Consider the following 13,001-nt stretch of genomic DNA (forward strand, 5'->3'; position numbering starts at 1 on the left):
ACCTTACAATAGCCACAAAATTTAGTTTCAAGTGAATTAGGTATATTTTGAAATTCATAACTCTTAGAACAAAATATAACAGAAGATTTTTAAATTTTCTCAGGGAAGGAACAAGTTTTAAACCTAACACAGAAAAAAAACTCAATCATAAAGGAAAAGAATGATAAATGTGACTGAAAATAACTGACAAAGTCTGTATAATTAGGGACAGCCACAGACCATGTTAAAGCCAAGTCACATACTAGAAGAAGCCCTGTAAGAGACAAAGCATTAGGATCAACAAGAATATATGCAACCTGTGGCAAAAACAGGCATATAGAGAACATATTCACACACACACAAATAACCAATAAATATCTTGGTATCCAGCGAAATATAAATTAGATATAATATAAAAAGAGCTACCATCTCACAGCTCTGAAAGGAAAACTTTTTTTTTTTTTCTTTTTTTAAGCTCTTTAGGGAGTCACTTGGGGGATATGAAAGTTCCCAGGCTAGGGGTCTAATGGAGCTACAGCTGCCTGCCTATGCTGCAGCCACAGCAACAAGGGATCTAAGCTGCCTCTGTCACCTACACCACAGCTCATGGCAACGCCAGATGCTTAACTCACTGAGCAAGACCAGAATTGAACCTGCATCCTCATGGATACCAGTCAGATTCATTTCCGCTGTGCCACAATAGGAACTCCAGGAAAACTTTTTTAAAAGTCTGATAAGACTTCATTGTACTACCATAAAAGTAATGAAATTCATTGAGTAATTAAAAAAAAAGAAATGTCTGGAAAAATGTTATAGAGCAAAAAGATAAAGTAGGAATATGTATTTTAAAAAATAAAAAAATAAAGTCCGATAAGACCAAGAGTTTTGGTGATGATGTAAGAAAAGCAGAATTTTCTTACACTGCCATTGGGAGTGCAAACTTGCACACCACTTTGGATGGCAATTTGACAATATCTAAAATCACAGAGTATCTACTACCTGAAATTCCATTTGGGGGCATCTGGCTGGAATATCTAGCACATTTACGTGAGAACACATTATTAAGAATGTACACTTGCAGCACTGTTCAAAATGGCAAAAAAGAAGAACTGAAATGACCACTGGTGAGCGAAATGGCAAGCAAACTTATGATTCTGAACAGCAGTTACGCTGGGTGAAAAGGCAAGTTACAAAAGAAAACTTACAATAGGATATCGTAAATATAAACTTTGAAAAAACTGCTATATATTATTTACGGATACAAACATGTGGTAAAATATAAAATCTTAAATAGGAAGGAATCACACCAACCTTCAGCATAGTGGATTAGCTCTAAGGAGGGAAGGAGGAAATGGCATCAGGGAGGAGTACAAAAGAGTAACATTTTATTTCTTTAAAAATCAGAAGCAAATATGGCAAAATAGTTTATGAAGAGTACAAGGGCATTTATAGTATTATTATGTATATTTGAAGTATTTTGCAATTAAAAAAATTTAATGGGCACATATGGTATAACAATCAAATAATAACATTAATTATTCACACCACAAAAACCTGTCAGGTAATAACATTAATTGCTATTAATTAAGCCACAGAAACTTATGTACATACATTACAGCATATGATAAATAAGAGTTAAAAATAAATTTTAAAATTTGCAATTTACATTACGGTTTTAAATTAATAATTTTGCTTATGGGCTTTGAACCTCATGCAATTTTAAGATGTCCTTATGCTAGAATTTTAAGAGATGCTCTCAAGTTGTCAAAGCTATATAAATAAACTTTAATGTGGTATTCTGAACTTCAGTCTTATTTTGGAAAAATTTTTTTTTTTAGCATATAAACAATAATGAGCTTTACATTTATATTTACAAATCTCAAAGAAATGTGCTAAGAGTCCTAGGTATGAAGAGTAAGGTATCCCACTTAATTATAGTGTTTCACCAAGAACCTGATGCCCTAAATAATAACGTGGAAAAATAATGCTCCATTATTTCCTTTTCTTTTCTACTTGGGGTTGGGTCAGAAGCCTAGCCGTACCAATATTGGAAAAGTTATAAATAAAGTCTTATTATAAAACACTTTTTTTTTTCTTGGAGCGCACCCGGGGCATGTGGAAGTTCCTGGGCCAAGGACTGAACCTGTGCCCCAGCAGTGACAAAGCTGGGTCCTTTAACCTGCTGAGCCACGGAGGAACTCCTGTAAAACCATTTTTAAAGGAAAAGTGTGTAACTTTCACAGAGGAGTAACACAATCCTTTGGGTTTACTATGTCAGAGAGACATAGAAAGTCAGACAATGTTTTAAGAAAGGGGTTAAGAAGAGGTAGTAGAATTTTACTATCTGCCCTTCACTTCCTGACTCCTTGAGCCTCAAGGCTGTAAGATAATAAACACTACAGAGGGAAATTTAGGAGACAGACAAAACTGGGCAGGACACTGCATCTACAAATACATCTTTAACCCACACATAATACTTCACTCTCCACTACAATACTCTGACCACATTCATACTATTTCAATAATACCATTTTACCCAGTTGATGGTAAGCAGTACTTTTATTTAACATGAGTTGCTCTTGGCCAATCAAACATTTCCAACAGAGATGATCAGCTGATCCTTCAAGTAACCTTGCTCTTAGATATGCTAATATTTTCCATGTAATGGAAGACTGCAATAAAATCATTCCCAGTTCCAAACTTCCACACTTTCATTCTTTGGGCACAATTTTTAAGGGCAATAGCTCTGTGACAAAAGGCAGTTTTTCACTTAATGCCACTTCAGCATGTTGTACTGAATTTTACTTAGTATCAAAATTCTTAACTTGCATTTCTGAAGGCTAGAAAAAAATTAGCTCCCCCAAATCTCTAATTTAGCGTAACTCTGACCAGTAAGAAGAGCAAAATTTGCTTACAAAATTGAAAGCCTCCTACAACATTTTCACATCCTTTGTTTTTCCAACACCCTTAAGTTTCAGAAATAACTCATTTATTTCTTTGCTCCTGACAGAGAAATTACTACTCTGCTTCATGACTAAAATAATCTAATTCCTATTTCTTTCAAATTCTTACCCCCTGGAGACTCATTCCAACTGAATAATAAATTCACTGACAAGTCTGCAATTCACAAGGAAATTCTTCTCTTACAGTAAAAGGTCAGTGTCATGAATTTAATTTTCTGAATTTCATAACCCTTGATAAATGGAGGCACCTTAAAGTTCAGTTTATACTTTTATATATAGGATTTCAGAGCATGCTTTAAATAGCTTAAGATAAGCTATATTAATAGCTTAATGTCATTTTATCATTAAAATAATCTACAAATATCAGTATACTAATTAATTTTGTGTCATAACTAACAAATAAGTCTTAAAATATTTGTTGTAGGTGTAAATCAATTCTCTCAATTCATTTGCCTCACTTGGACTGTTCTAAAACACAGATTAACAAACTGGGTTTATCGGTATAATACAGTTGTACAATGCGTTCACAAATTCCAATTCTGTAATTTAGGGTTTTTCCATATTTATTTTTAAATATACAAAGAGATTAAACTATTAATATAAATATTTTCTCTCCAATATGTAATTTTCTTATGTAAAAGAAAACGTTTCCAAACATTTACAAAGCAATCTAAAGGTAAGTAAACCTGATTTTAGGATCATTACATTAATCAAAATAATTTTCCAGATAAGGTCTTATTCGAAAGTAATGCTCACTCGCCTCCTCAAATCAACACTTGAAGATGAATCCAAATCCACTGTCTTTGCCTGATTTACTTCAGGATCATTTCCAATGTGAAAAAACAAAAACAAAAACAAACAAACCTCAGAAAAAGGTCTCACGACAGAGTGGACAAGTGGATTTGTTGCTAGACGTGAACCATTTGTACTGAAAAAGAAAAGTTTAATGTTAAAAGAACTTCTAAAATTGTCATTTTGCATATACATCTCAAGCAACTTTAAAGTGATAAAGTAAAAAGGGTGACTACTGAAATGTTTGCTCCCTCCATTCATCTCCAAAATCAGCACAACTCAGTATTCCTTCCAAAGGCCACAGTGTGACGCCTTCCGCCTAGGCTCATGCACCAACCATGAGGGTATGTAAGGAAGACTCCCCTCTGAAGGAACCGAACACATACGGACTTCTTCTCAATATGATGTTTAAAAAGAGTAAAAAGCTCTGATGCCAAGTGGCTACCAGTTCCATTTTTTTCAGTTTCCTCTACAGTGTAGATTTTACCGGACCATCTATCTATTTCTTGAGTGCTAAGAGCTACTTTAGAAACATCCACGTATTAAAGTGCTTTGATGCCACTTCAGTAAATGACCATTTTTAATGTTTCCCATTAACTACAATGAGGAGTTTAACATCCATTGTGTTCCCAGGTTAGATATCATATATATATATGATACACATAAGAATACAAATAAGTTAATTTCTCTTTAGACTTACCAAGCAGGCTGAATGGAACTTTTTCTTGCATGTCCTACAGGCTTTTTTGGGAAGAGAATAGTTGAAGCCGTGAATGACCGAGAAACAGATCATGCAATCTTCAACACCCTCAAAACGTTTGTCTACATTATTTTTCCACAATGCTAAGCCTTCCATAATACTTCCATTCTGTTAATAAGAAAAAAATAAAGTCAATATACACTGAAAGCCACCAATGTCATTTTATTCAATTTCACAATTTTTTTTTTTTTCTGTCTGTTGTCCTTTTAGGGCCTCACCAGTGGCACATGGAGGTTCCCAGGCTAGGGGTCTAATTAGAGCTGCTGCTGCCAGCCCACACCAGAGCCACAACAACACCAGATCCGGGCCGCATCTGCTGCCTACACCGCAACTCACTGCAACGCCGGATCCTCAACCCACTGAGAGAGGCCAGGGATCGAGCCTGCAACCTCATGGTTCCTGTCAGATTTGTTTCCGCTATGCCATGATGGGAACTCCCCTATCTCACAAATTTTAAAGCTGAATTATAATTCGGAGAGAAAGAGAATCTGCTTGGCTATGTTCACAATTCTGGGTTTTATGTCTATTGGTTTTTACTTTATATCTAGGAACCAGATATAATTCTGGGTTTTATGTCTATTGGTTTTTACTTTATATCTAGGAACCAGATATAATTTTTTCCAAATTAAAGGGAGGCTTGAAAGAAAGGCTTCCGCCTCAGTTTTCAAGTTTTACAGTCTCAGCATGTTGTCTGATGAAACACTGAAGCTAATGAAGTCATTTGGATAGGTTCTCCCAATTTTTAACTAAAAATGATGAAATTAATTCTCTCACCTTCTCAAATGCTGATTTGTTCCAGCTCTACAATACTGGTGAATATACTTGTTTTAAAATAATTTTTCTTCACTGTAGAATACCTGAGATCCATCACAACGTGCAAACAAAACTAAAGAAGACTTATCATTTGTTTAAAGGGCACGGGTATTTGCAAGTACTGGGATTTCTCTAACCACAGGAGAGCTGATCTATATCTTACAAAAAGTTTCTCTCTCAAAAATTTTTTAGTGTTGTCTGACATCATCTACAGTATTAATGAGGTAAAGCCGATTCTTCTCAGGCACCAGAAAAAAAGTTTGGAGAGCCTTAAAAATTAATACAGCATGGCAGGCTCATGTCATTTAGGCAAATAAAATATCACATCCATTTCTATTTAAGCAGAAGAGATATAGTTTAAGTTTTACTGCCCTTTCAAATAGGAAATTGGCACTATCTCTCTAGTTTGGGAAGCCAAGTGTGTATGCAGACGCCTACCTGGTGGGTGAGGTAAGTGCTTAGCTGTAGCATCCAGTTCCGCCACTGCTGAACAGCCACGCCAACTCTTTTCCCACTTTCTACTGTTATTGAACCCAATGGGTAATTCGAAGGCAGCTGTATTATAAGTTCAATAACTATGTCCTCAATAGTATAAGTGGCCATGACTTCCCGAGTAGTAGCTCGCGCTTTAACCTGCCACACATGAAAGGTGATTTTTCTTTTTTTTTTGCTAAATTTCTTTCTTTCCTATCATTCAAAAAACATCCTGACTGGTTGACAACTAGCAGCTAGTTCCCCAACACAGCACAGGTAAATACCTTTAATTAGCTGACGTAAGATATTTAATAGAGAGGTTCAAACGCCTGTCATATTTTACAGTGATGTTATAACATTCAAAGATGTTTCAAAACAAATGTAGTGCTCAGAAAATAGTATGTTTATTATATTAGGCTTGTCACATCATAAATAGTTTTTGCATAGATCAAGAACAGAATGGATTATTATTAATTATTCCTTCTCTTCCAAAACCAGCATATCAAATACCACTTCTATTCAGATGTCTTCCAAACCTTTCTCTACCACAGAATTCTCCTGAACTTTAGAGCCAACCATCAACTGCCCAAAACACTTATATCTGATCTTGATTTTCTTACTAGCATTGCAAACTCAACATAAAACACAAATTATCGTCCTGTACAAATTTATTCTTCTGCCTTTCCTATTTCCAGGCTGAAAAGCACAGCACCAACTTAAATTTCCCCTCTATCTTACCCCAGATATTAATTTAGTTTCAAGTTTGGATATATCACTACAAAATTTCTCACATCCCCCGCCCATCTTTAAGGACGAATCTCACGGATACTACCTCCCCCAGGCCCCCTTCAAAATGTGTAGGAGACCAAGAGCCTCCCTAATGATTCATCTGAACTCAAGCTCCATGCCAACAGCCCAGGTTATGGGTTTCAGTCAGAGCAGTTTCACAGATTATAACTGACAGCATCACTGCCTCAAAAGAAAACTGTCAGTGCCGAACTGAGGACCAAATATTTAGATTGTTACTTGAGGCCTTTGCCAGTGGGGCCCTAATCCATCATAGAAGAAGTTTGTTCTCTCCGTGAATCCTACTTAAATGAACACTGCACTATCCTTCATTTCTTAGGAAATCACAAACATTACATTCTCATCTTCAAGTTATTTGCTACTGCCATGCTATTTTCTCTATGCCTCTATGCGTACATGCCTTTCCCCTCATTTTTCCCATAACAAAATCCTACCTCCCTCAAAGTAAACTTCCTCCATAAAGTCTCACCAAATGCCTTCAGCCAGAGGAACTTTTCCCACTCTGACTTTAGATCAATCTTCCTCTCAATGGAAGCTTCCAGTTTCCAATGCAAAACACAGTATTAGTACTGTTCTTTTCCCTTTATTAGACCCTATATTACTATAGGACAGGAACCTGACCCTTCCAACTTGTTCATTTTGCAGGTGAGTGGCACACAGAGCCTGGCATCTGTAGGTATTCCAATATATATTTTGAATTAACTAATGAATGTTCAAAACCTATTTGGTAGGGATAAATGAAATTATAACATTATTTCAATCTATGCATTAATTTGATATTTGATATAAAGAATCAGAAAATAAAATGAATAATTTCTGTACATTCTGAACCAGGAGCTACAACTGTGATGATTCCCACTAAACCAGACAGACATAACCAATATTGAAACAACTTTTCTAAAAAAAATTCAAGACAATACTAACCGTCATGCCATTAAATAGCTGTGTACTTGTTTGCACAGAAGATATTTCTTGAAAAGAAAGAACATTGCTAACATACTTGCTCGTAAATCTATCTACAATATTGAAAACACGTTTCTCACTACTATTCCACCATAGCCTAACCATGGCAGGCAAGTCTTTCAGTGTCATATGATAGACTGAACAAGCCAAGTGTGGGATATGGTAGGGAAGAGTTGAGGTATCTGAGGAAAAAACAAATTCTTAGTTAGTAACAAACATTTCTTAGAGAGAAAAACAGACTTATATTAGTATTTTCCTTAGAAAATCATCTTTAATACCTTAACACGAGTGCTAGAACTCATAAAACAAACATACCAAAGAAGCCAGAACTCTACAGAGCATTTAGCTTTCTCTCGCACATTCAAAATCAACAGTTAGAATGGCCAAGAGTGAAGGTCCTGGATAACACTGAAAAATCTGCCTCGAAAGAGCACTCTATACTTCACATGAAAGATCACAAACAAATGAAACAAACTTTAAAAAGGAGGAAAATTCCTTTTTCTTATAAATTATGAGAAAGAGTTTGGCCTCCTTTACTCTTCCTAGAGCTCAATGATGTGGTATACAAAAGTCCCAAATTCCCACCTCAGTATGCACAGGACCAAGTCCCATCCTCAGATTTCCAAGACATTTAAAAATTCCTGTTCTCAGGAAATCGCGTAGAATGCTGTAATATAGCTTAGATGCGTGCATATTTATCCCTTCAGCTAAAATGTGAGCTCCCAGAGTATAGAAAAAAATACATTTGACGGAGTTCCCGTCGTGGCACAGTGGTTAACGAATCCGACTAGGAACCATGAGGTTGCGGGTTCGGTCCCTACCTTTGCTCAGTGGGTTAATGATCCGGCGTTGCCGGGAGCTGTGGTGTAGGTTGCAGACGCGGCTCGGATCCTGCGTTGCTGTGGCTCTGGCGTAGGCTGGCGGCCACAGCTCCGATTAGACCCCTAGCCTGGGCACCTCCATATGCCGCAGGAGCGGCCCAAGAAATAGCAAAAAAGACCAAAAAAAAAAAATACATTTGACTCATCTTCGTTTCTCCAATTGAAGACTACTTATTTGCAGGCCTATGAAAACATTATTATATAACAATTTTTTAAAAGAGATAACAGTCGCAACAAACTAAGCTTCAAAAATGAATTAGCTTCTTAACAGCTTTATTGACATGATCTAATTGTACATCCTATTTAGAGAAATACGGAAAAGCTTACACCTTACACTTCACCATTCTCAAAGCTAGGATCCATGTTCAGCATTATTCTCCACACCCTCAGGGTAAAGCATAATACAACCTTCTGAACCTAGTCTCTAAGAAAGAACACAAACACACATAATACTGACCTCTAATACTCAACTGGAGCTCTTCTGTAAAGAATGTTTTAGGGTCCTTATTGGAGAGCTCAATAGCTGTCTCTGAAAAGGTTGGGTTTTCGGGCATAAGCCTGAACAGATGATAGAGCAGTTTATTCAAACTTTTTGTTTTTCGAAGGTACATTGAATACAGAGCTCGAAGCTGGTGGAGAGTAAAGGATTCTTGTTAGTAAGCCCAATTAAACCAAGACAATTGGTAAATACGAACAAATCAAAAGTATAACAGATTGCATAAGAGCCCACTGCAAAAATGCATTCGTTTAAACACTGAGAATCACATGGACGAGTCCTACAAAATATATGCCACAGTCTTAGTTTCCAGATGTGTCACCTAATGGCACTGCTCCTCCTCCTTATAAAGGACAGAAGTTTTCCCCAACCCCTCATTATTAGACATATGCCTCTAGCGTCTTTCTCTGTCTCCCTGTTGATAAGCTCTCCCCAACCTGGAGTTTCTGATTTTAAAAATCTACTTGTCATCTCCCCCCCAGAAAATTTATTTACTCTCCTCCCATGTTTCCACACATTCCTTCCACACCATAATCCCTACTCTTTCAAAATTCATCTTAAAAGTAATCCTATTTTTATGGCTGAACTCACTCTATATCATTCCAGCATCCATTTATGACAGCACAAACTAGTAGTCCAAAACATCCTGGGATCTTCTCAGTTATTCTATGAATCAGGAAACTTCACATAAAAATATGGACTTCTGGTTCGTTTGGTTTTTTCTTTCTTTTTTTTTTTTTTTGTCTATTTTCTTTTCACATCTGCACCCATGGCATATGGAGGTTCCCAGGCTAGGGGTCCAATTGGAACTATAGCCACTGGCCTACACCACAACTACAGCAACACAGGATCAGAGCTGCATCTGTGACCTACACCAGGGCTCACGGCAACGCCGGATCCTTAACCCACTGAGCGAGGCCAGGGATCAAACCTGTGTCCTCATGGATGCTAGTCAGGTTCGTTTTCACTGAGCCACAATGGGAACTCCTGGTTTATTTTTTTAAAATAGGAAAATCTAGCCCCACTGGGTGCACCATAGTTATCTGTATGAGGCATGTACTTTAAGATCATTCCTCAACAATAATAATTTTCAGGCGTTCCCATTGTGGCCTAGCAGGTTAAGAGTCTGACTAGCATCCATGAGGATGTAGGTTCAATTCCAGACCTTGCTCAGCGGGTTAAGGATCCGGCTTTTTCACAAGCTTTGGCACAGGTCACAGACATGGCTCAGATCTTGAATTATAAAGACAAAGTGTAGGAGTTCCTGTCGTGGCGTGGTGGAAACGCACCCAACTAGGAACCATGAGGTTTTGGGTTCAATCCCTGGCCTCACTCAGTGGGTTAAGGATCCGGCGTTGCCGTGAGCCGTGGTGTAGGCCACAGATGCGGCAATGCTGTGGCTGTGGCCGGCAGCTGTAGCTCTGATTGAACCCTTAGCCTGGGAACCTCCACATGCTGTGGGTGTGGCCCTAAAAAGACAAAAAAGACAATAAATAAATAAAGACAAAGAGTAAAAATAAAATTAAAAAATATTAAGTTTTCATTTGTTCACATTTACTTTGCAGCTCCTTGCTATTTGTACCTGTTTTAAAATTATTTCTTTCACTATACCACATGTACCTCCGTAGTACAAAGACACCATTTTCTGAACACAATCAATGTTCAAACACTAAGATCAAGCCATAGGATTTGGAATTGATTCTTTAAAAACTGATCAAAGAACCTTTACAATGGAGAAGTCTAGCACTACCTTTACCAAGTAACAAAACTAACCTCTCCAACAGAAGGGTACATGACATTCTGTGCTCCTGAAGTGATACACTGAAAACACATCACCACTGTGCAGCAAATACTCTTACTGAAAAGTAACCAGAATCTAATCATGAGGAAACTATCAGCCAAATCCAGATTATAAAACAGTCTACAAAATAACAGACGTGGTGAATGACAAGAAAGTAGAGGAATTATACATTAAAGAAATATGACAGAGAGGAGTTCCCCTCACGGCTCAGCGGAAATGAATCTGACTAGTATCCAAGAGGATGCAGGTTCACTCCCTGGCCTCACTCAATGGGTTAAGTGATCCAGCATTGCCGTGAGCCGTGGTGTATAGGTCATAGACACAGCTCGGGTGCCACACTGCTGTGACTGCGGTGCAGACTGGTAGCTACAGCATTGATTAGACCCCTAGACTGGGAACCTCCAAATGCCAGGGGTGCAGCCCTAAAAAGACAAAAAAAAAAAAGAAAAGAAATATGACAGACAAATGCAAACATGATTCTTGACTGAATCCTCAATAGAGAAGGGAAAATAACTTATAAAGGACATTACTGGGACAACCGGGAAAATTTAAATACCAAGTAGATAATATTTAAATACCAAGTAGATAATATTATCACACCAAAATTAAATTTGAGTGTAATAATTATATTTATGTTGAAACATGCCCTTTTTTTAGAAGATATATGTTTAAATACTTTAAGTAAAGCATCATGATATCTGTTGTTCATCTTCTCTGTAAATCTGAGTATTTTTCAAAATAAAAAGTTGGAAGGAAAATGAATTTTTTAAAAAATGATCACATATATCAATAGGCTTTTAAAAACACATGTCGGAGTTCCCGTCGTGGCGCAGTGGTTAAACGAATCTGACCAGGAACCATGAGGTTGCGGGTTCGGTCCCTGCCCTTGCTCAGTGGGTTAACGATCCAGCGTTGCTGTGAGCTATGGTGTAGGTTGCAGACGAGGCTCGGACCCTGCGTTGCTGTGGCTCTGATGTAGGCTGGCAGCTACAGCTCCAATTCGACCCCTAGCCTGGGAACTTCCATATGCCACAGGAGCGGCCCAAGAAAATAGCAAAAAAGGACAAAAATAAATAAATAAATAAATAAGAACACAGGTCTATTGCCCAGTAGTCCCACTCTTAGGTATCCAATATAAGATAAATGAAAATATATGTCCACACAAAAATGTATGCACCAATGTTCACAACGGCTTCCTGCACAATAGGCAAACACTAGAAACAACGTAAATGTCCACTGGATGAACGCATAAACAAACTGTGGTAGTCATACAACAGATTATTACTCAGACATTAGAAGAGGAATGCCATACTGATATAGGCTCCACTATAACTGAATCTTGAAAACATTATGCTACATGAAATAAACCAGACACAAAAGGCCATGTATGTGAAAGGTCCACCACTGGCAAATCCATTGAGACAGAAAATAGACAAGTGGTTGTCAGCGGATGGGAGGTCGGAGAGGAAATGGGAAGTGACTATAATGGGCTTTTTTTGGGTGGGGGTTAGTTCTAAAATTAGTGGTAATAGTTGTACAATTCTGTGAATATACTAGAAGCACCAAACTGTACACATTAAATAAATAAAATTGATGTGTGAAATATACCTCAGTAAAACTATAAAACAGAGTTTTGTTTCCAATTTAATCTGATTTACTAGCTTTTTTTTTTTTTAAGAAAGTCAAAAAGGACTCAGATTAAGGACCAAAGATTTTTTTGAAAATTCTCAGTTTGTTTTAGGATTACTCTAATTAGTATTATTTACTGGGTTACTTCGTTTATATGTTCAAGGCTCAATAAATTCTTCTTTTGTGTGGTCATGTTCCTAATTTCTGAATAAAAGATAAGAACATTCTTGAACATAAAAATCTCCATTTGCTGCAACTTTTAAAAGATCAACAATATTTTAAGAAATGAACATAAAAATTCAACAAGGAACTCCAGAAATATACCACCAGCAAATTAAAACTACCTCAAATCACAAACATAAGAGGTAGGCTTGAAAAGAAGTAAAATAATTTTTTAACATCTAGTTCAGTATTGCCTGTGATTTGACTTCCCCCTTAGATAAACAAATGCAAAAATGCATATGTTTATATATTTATACCAAGGTATGGATAATTAGGAACAACATAAATTATAACTTAAAGATTCTGAAAAATCACATTGGAAATGAGTGTCATCACATCCGGTCCCACTTTAAAAACAAATCAGGAGTTCCCGTCATGGCGCAGTGGTTAACGAATCCGACTAGGAACCATGAGGTTTCGG

General features: G+C 37.1%; 1 protein-coding gene across 1 annotated transcript in view; it reads right to left on the bottom strand.

Moving 5' to 3' along the window:
- Window positions 1-2,519: 2,519 nt before the first annotated feature.
- LTN1 (listerin E3 ubiquitin protein ligase 1) overlaps window positions 2,520-13,001 on the bottom strand; it is a 63,008-nt gene continuing 52,526 nt past the window's right edge. The window contains exons 26-30 of the mRNA XM_047795199.1: window positions 8,890-9,061; window positions 7,513-7,733; window positions 5,746-5,940; window positions 4,435-4,602; window positions 2,520-3,870 (exon numbers count right to left, since the gene is read on the bottom strand). Of these exons, the coding sequence (XP_047651155.1) occupies window positions 3,808-3,870; window positions 4,435-4,602; window positions 5,746-5,940; window positions 7,513-7,733; window positions 8,890-9,061 (819 nt within the window). The 3' untranslated portion in view covers window positions 2,520-3,807. The remainder of the gene's footprint in view (window positions 3,871-4,434; window positions 4,603-5,745; window positions 5,941-7,512; window positions 7,734-8,889; window positions 9,062-13,001) is intronic.

The sequence above is a fragment of the Phacochoerus africanus genome, chromosome 1, assembly GCF_016906955.1.
Source record: "Phacochoerus africanus isolate WHEZ1 chromosome 1, ROS_Pafr_v1, whole genome shotgun sequence".
In the NCBI taxonomy this organism is placed as follows: Eukaryota; Metazoa; Chordata; class Mammalia; order Artiodactyla; family Suidae; genus Phacochoerus; species Phacochoerus africanus.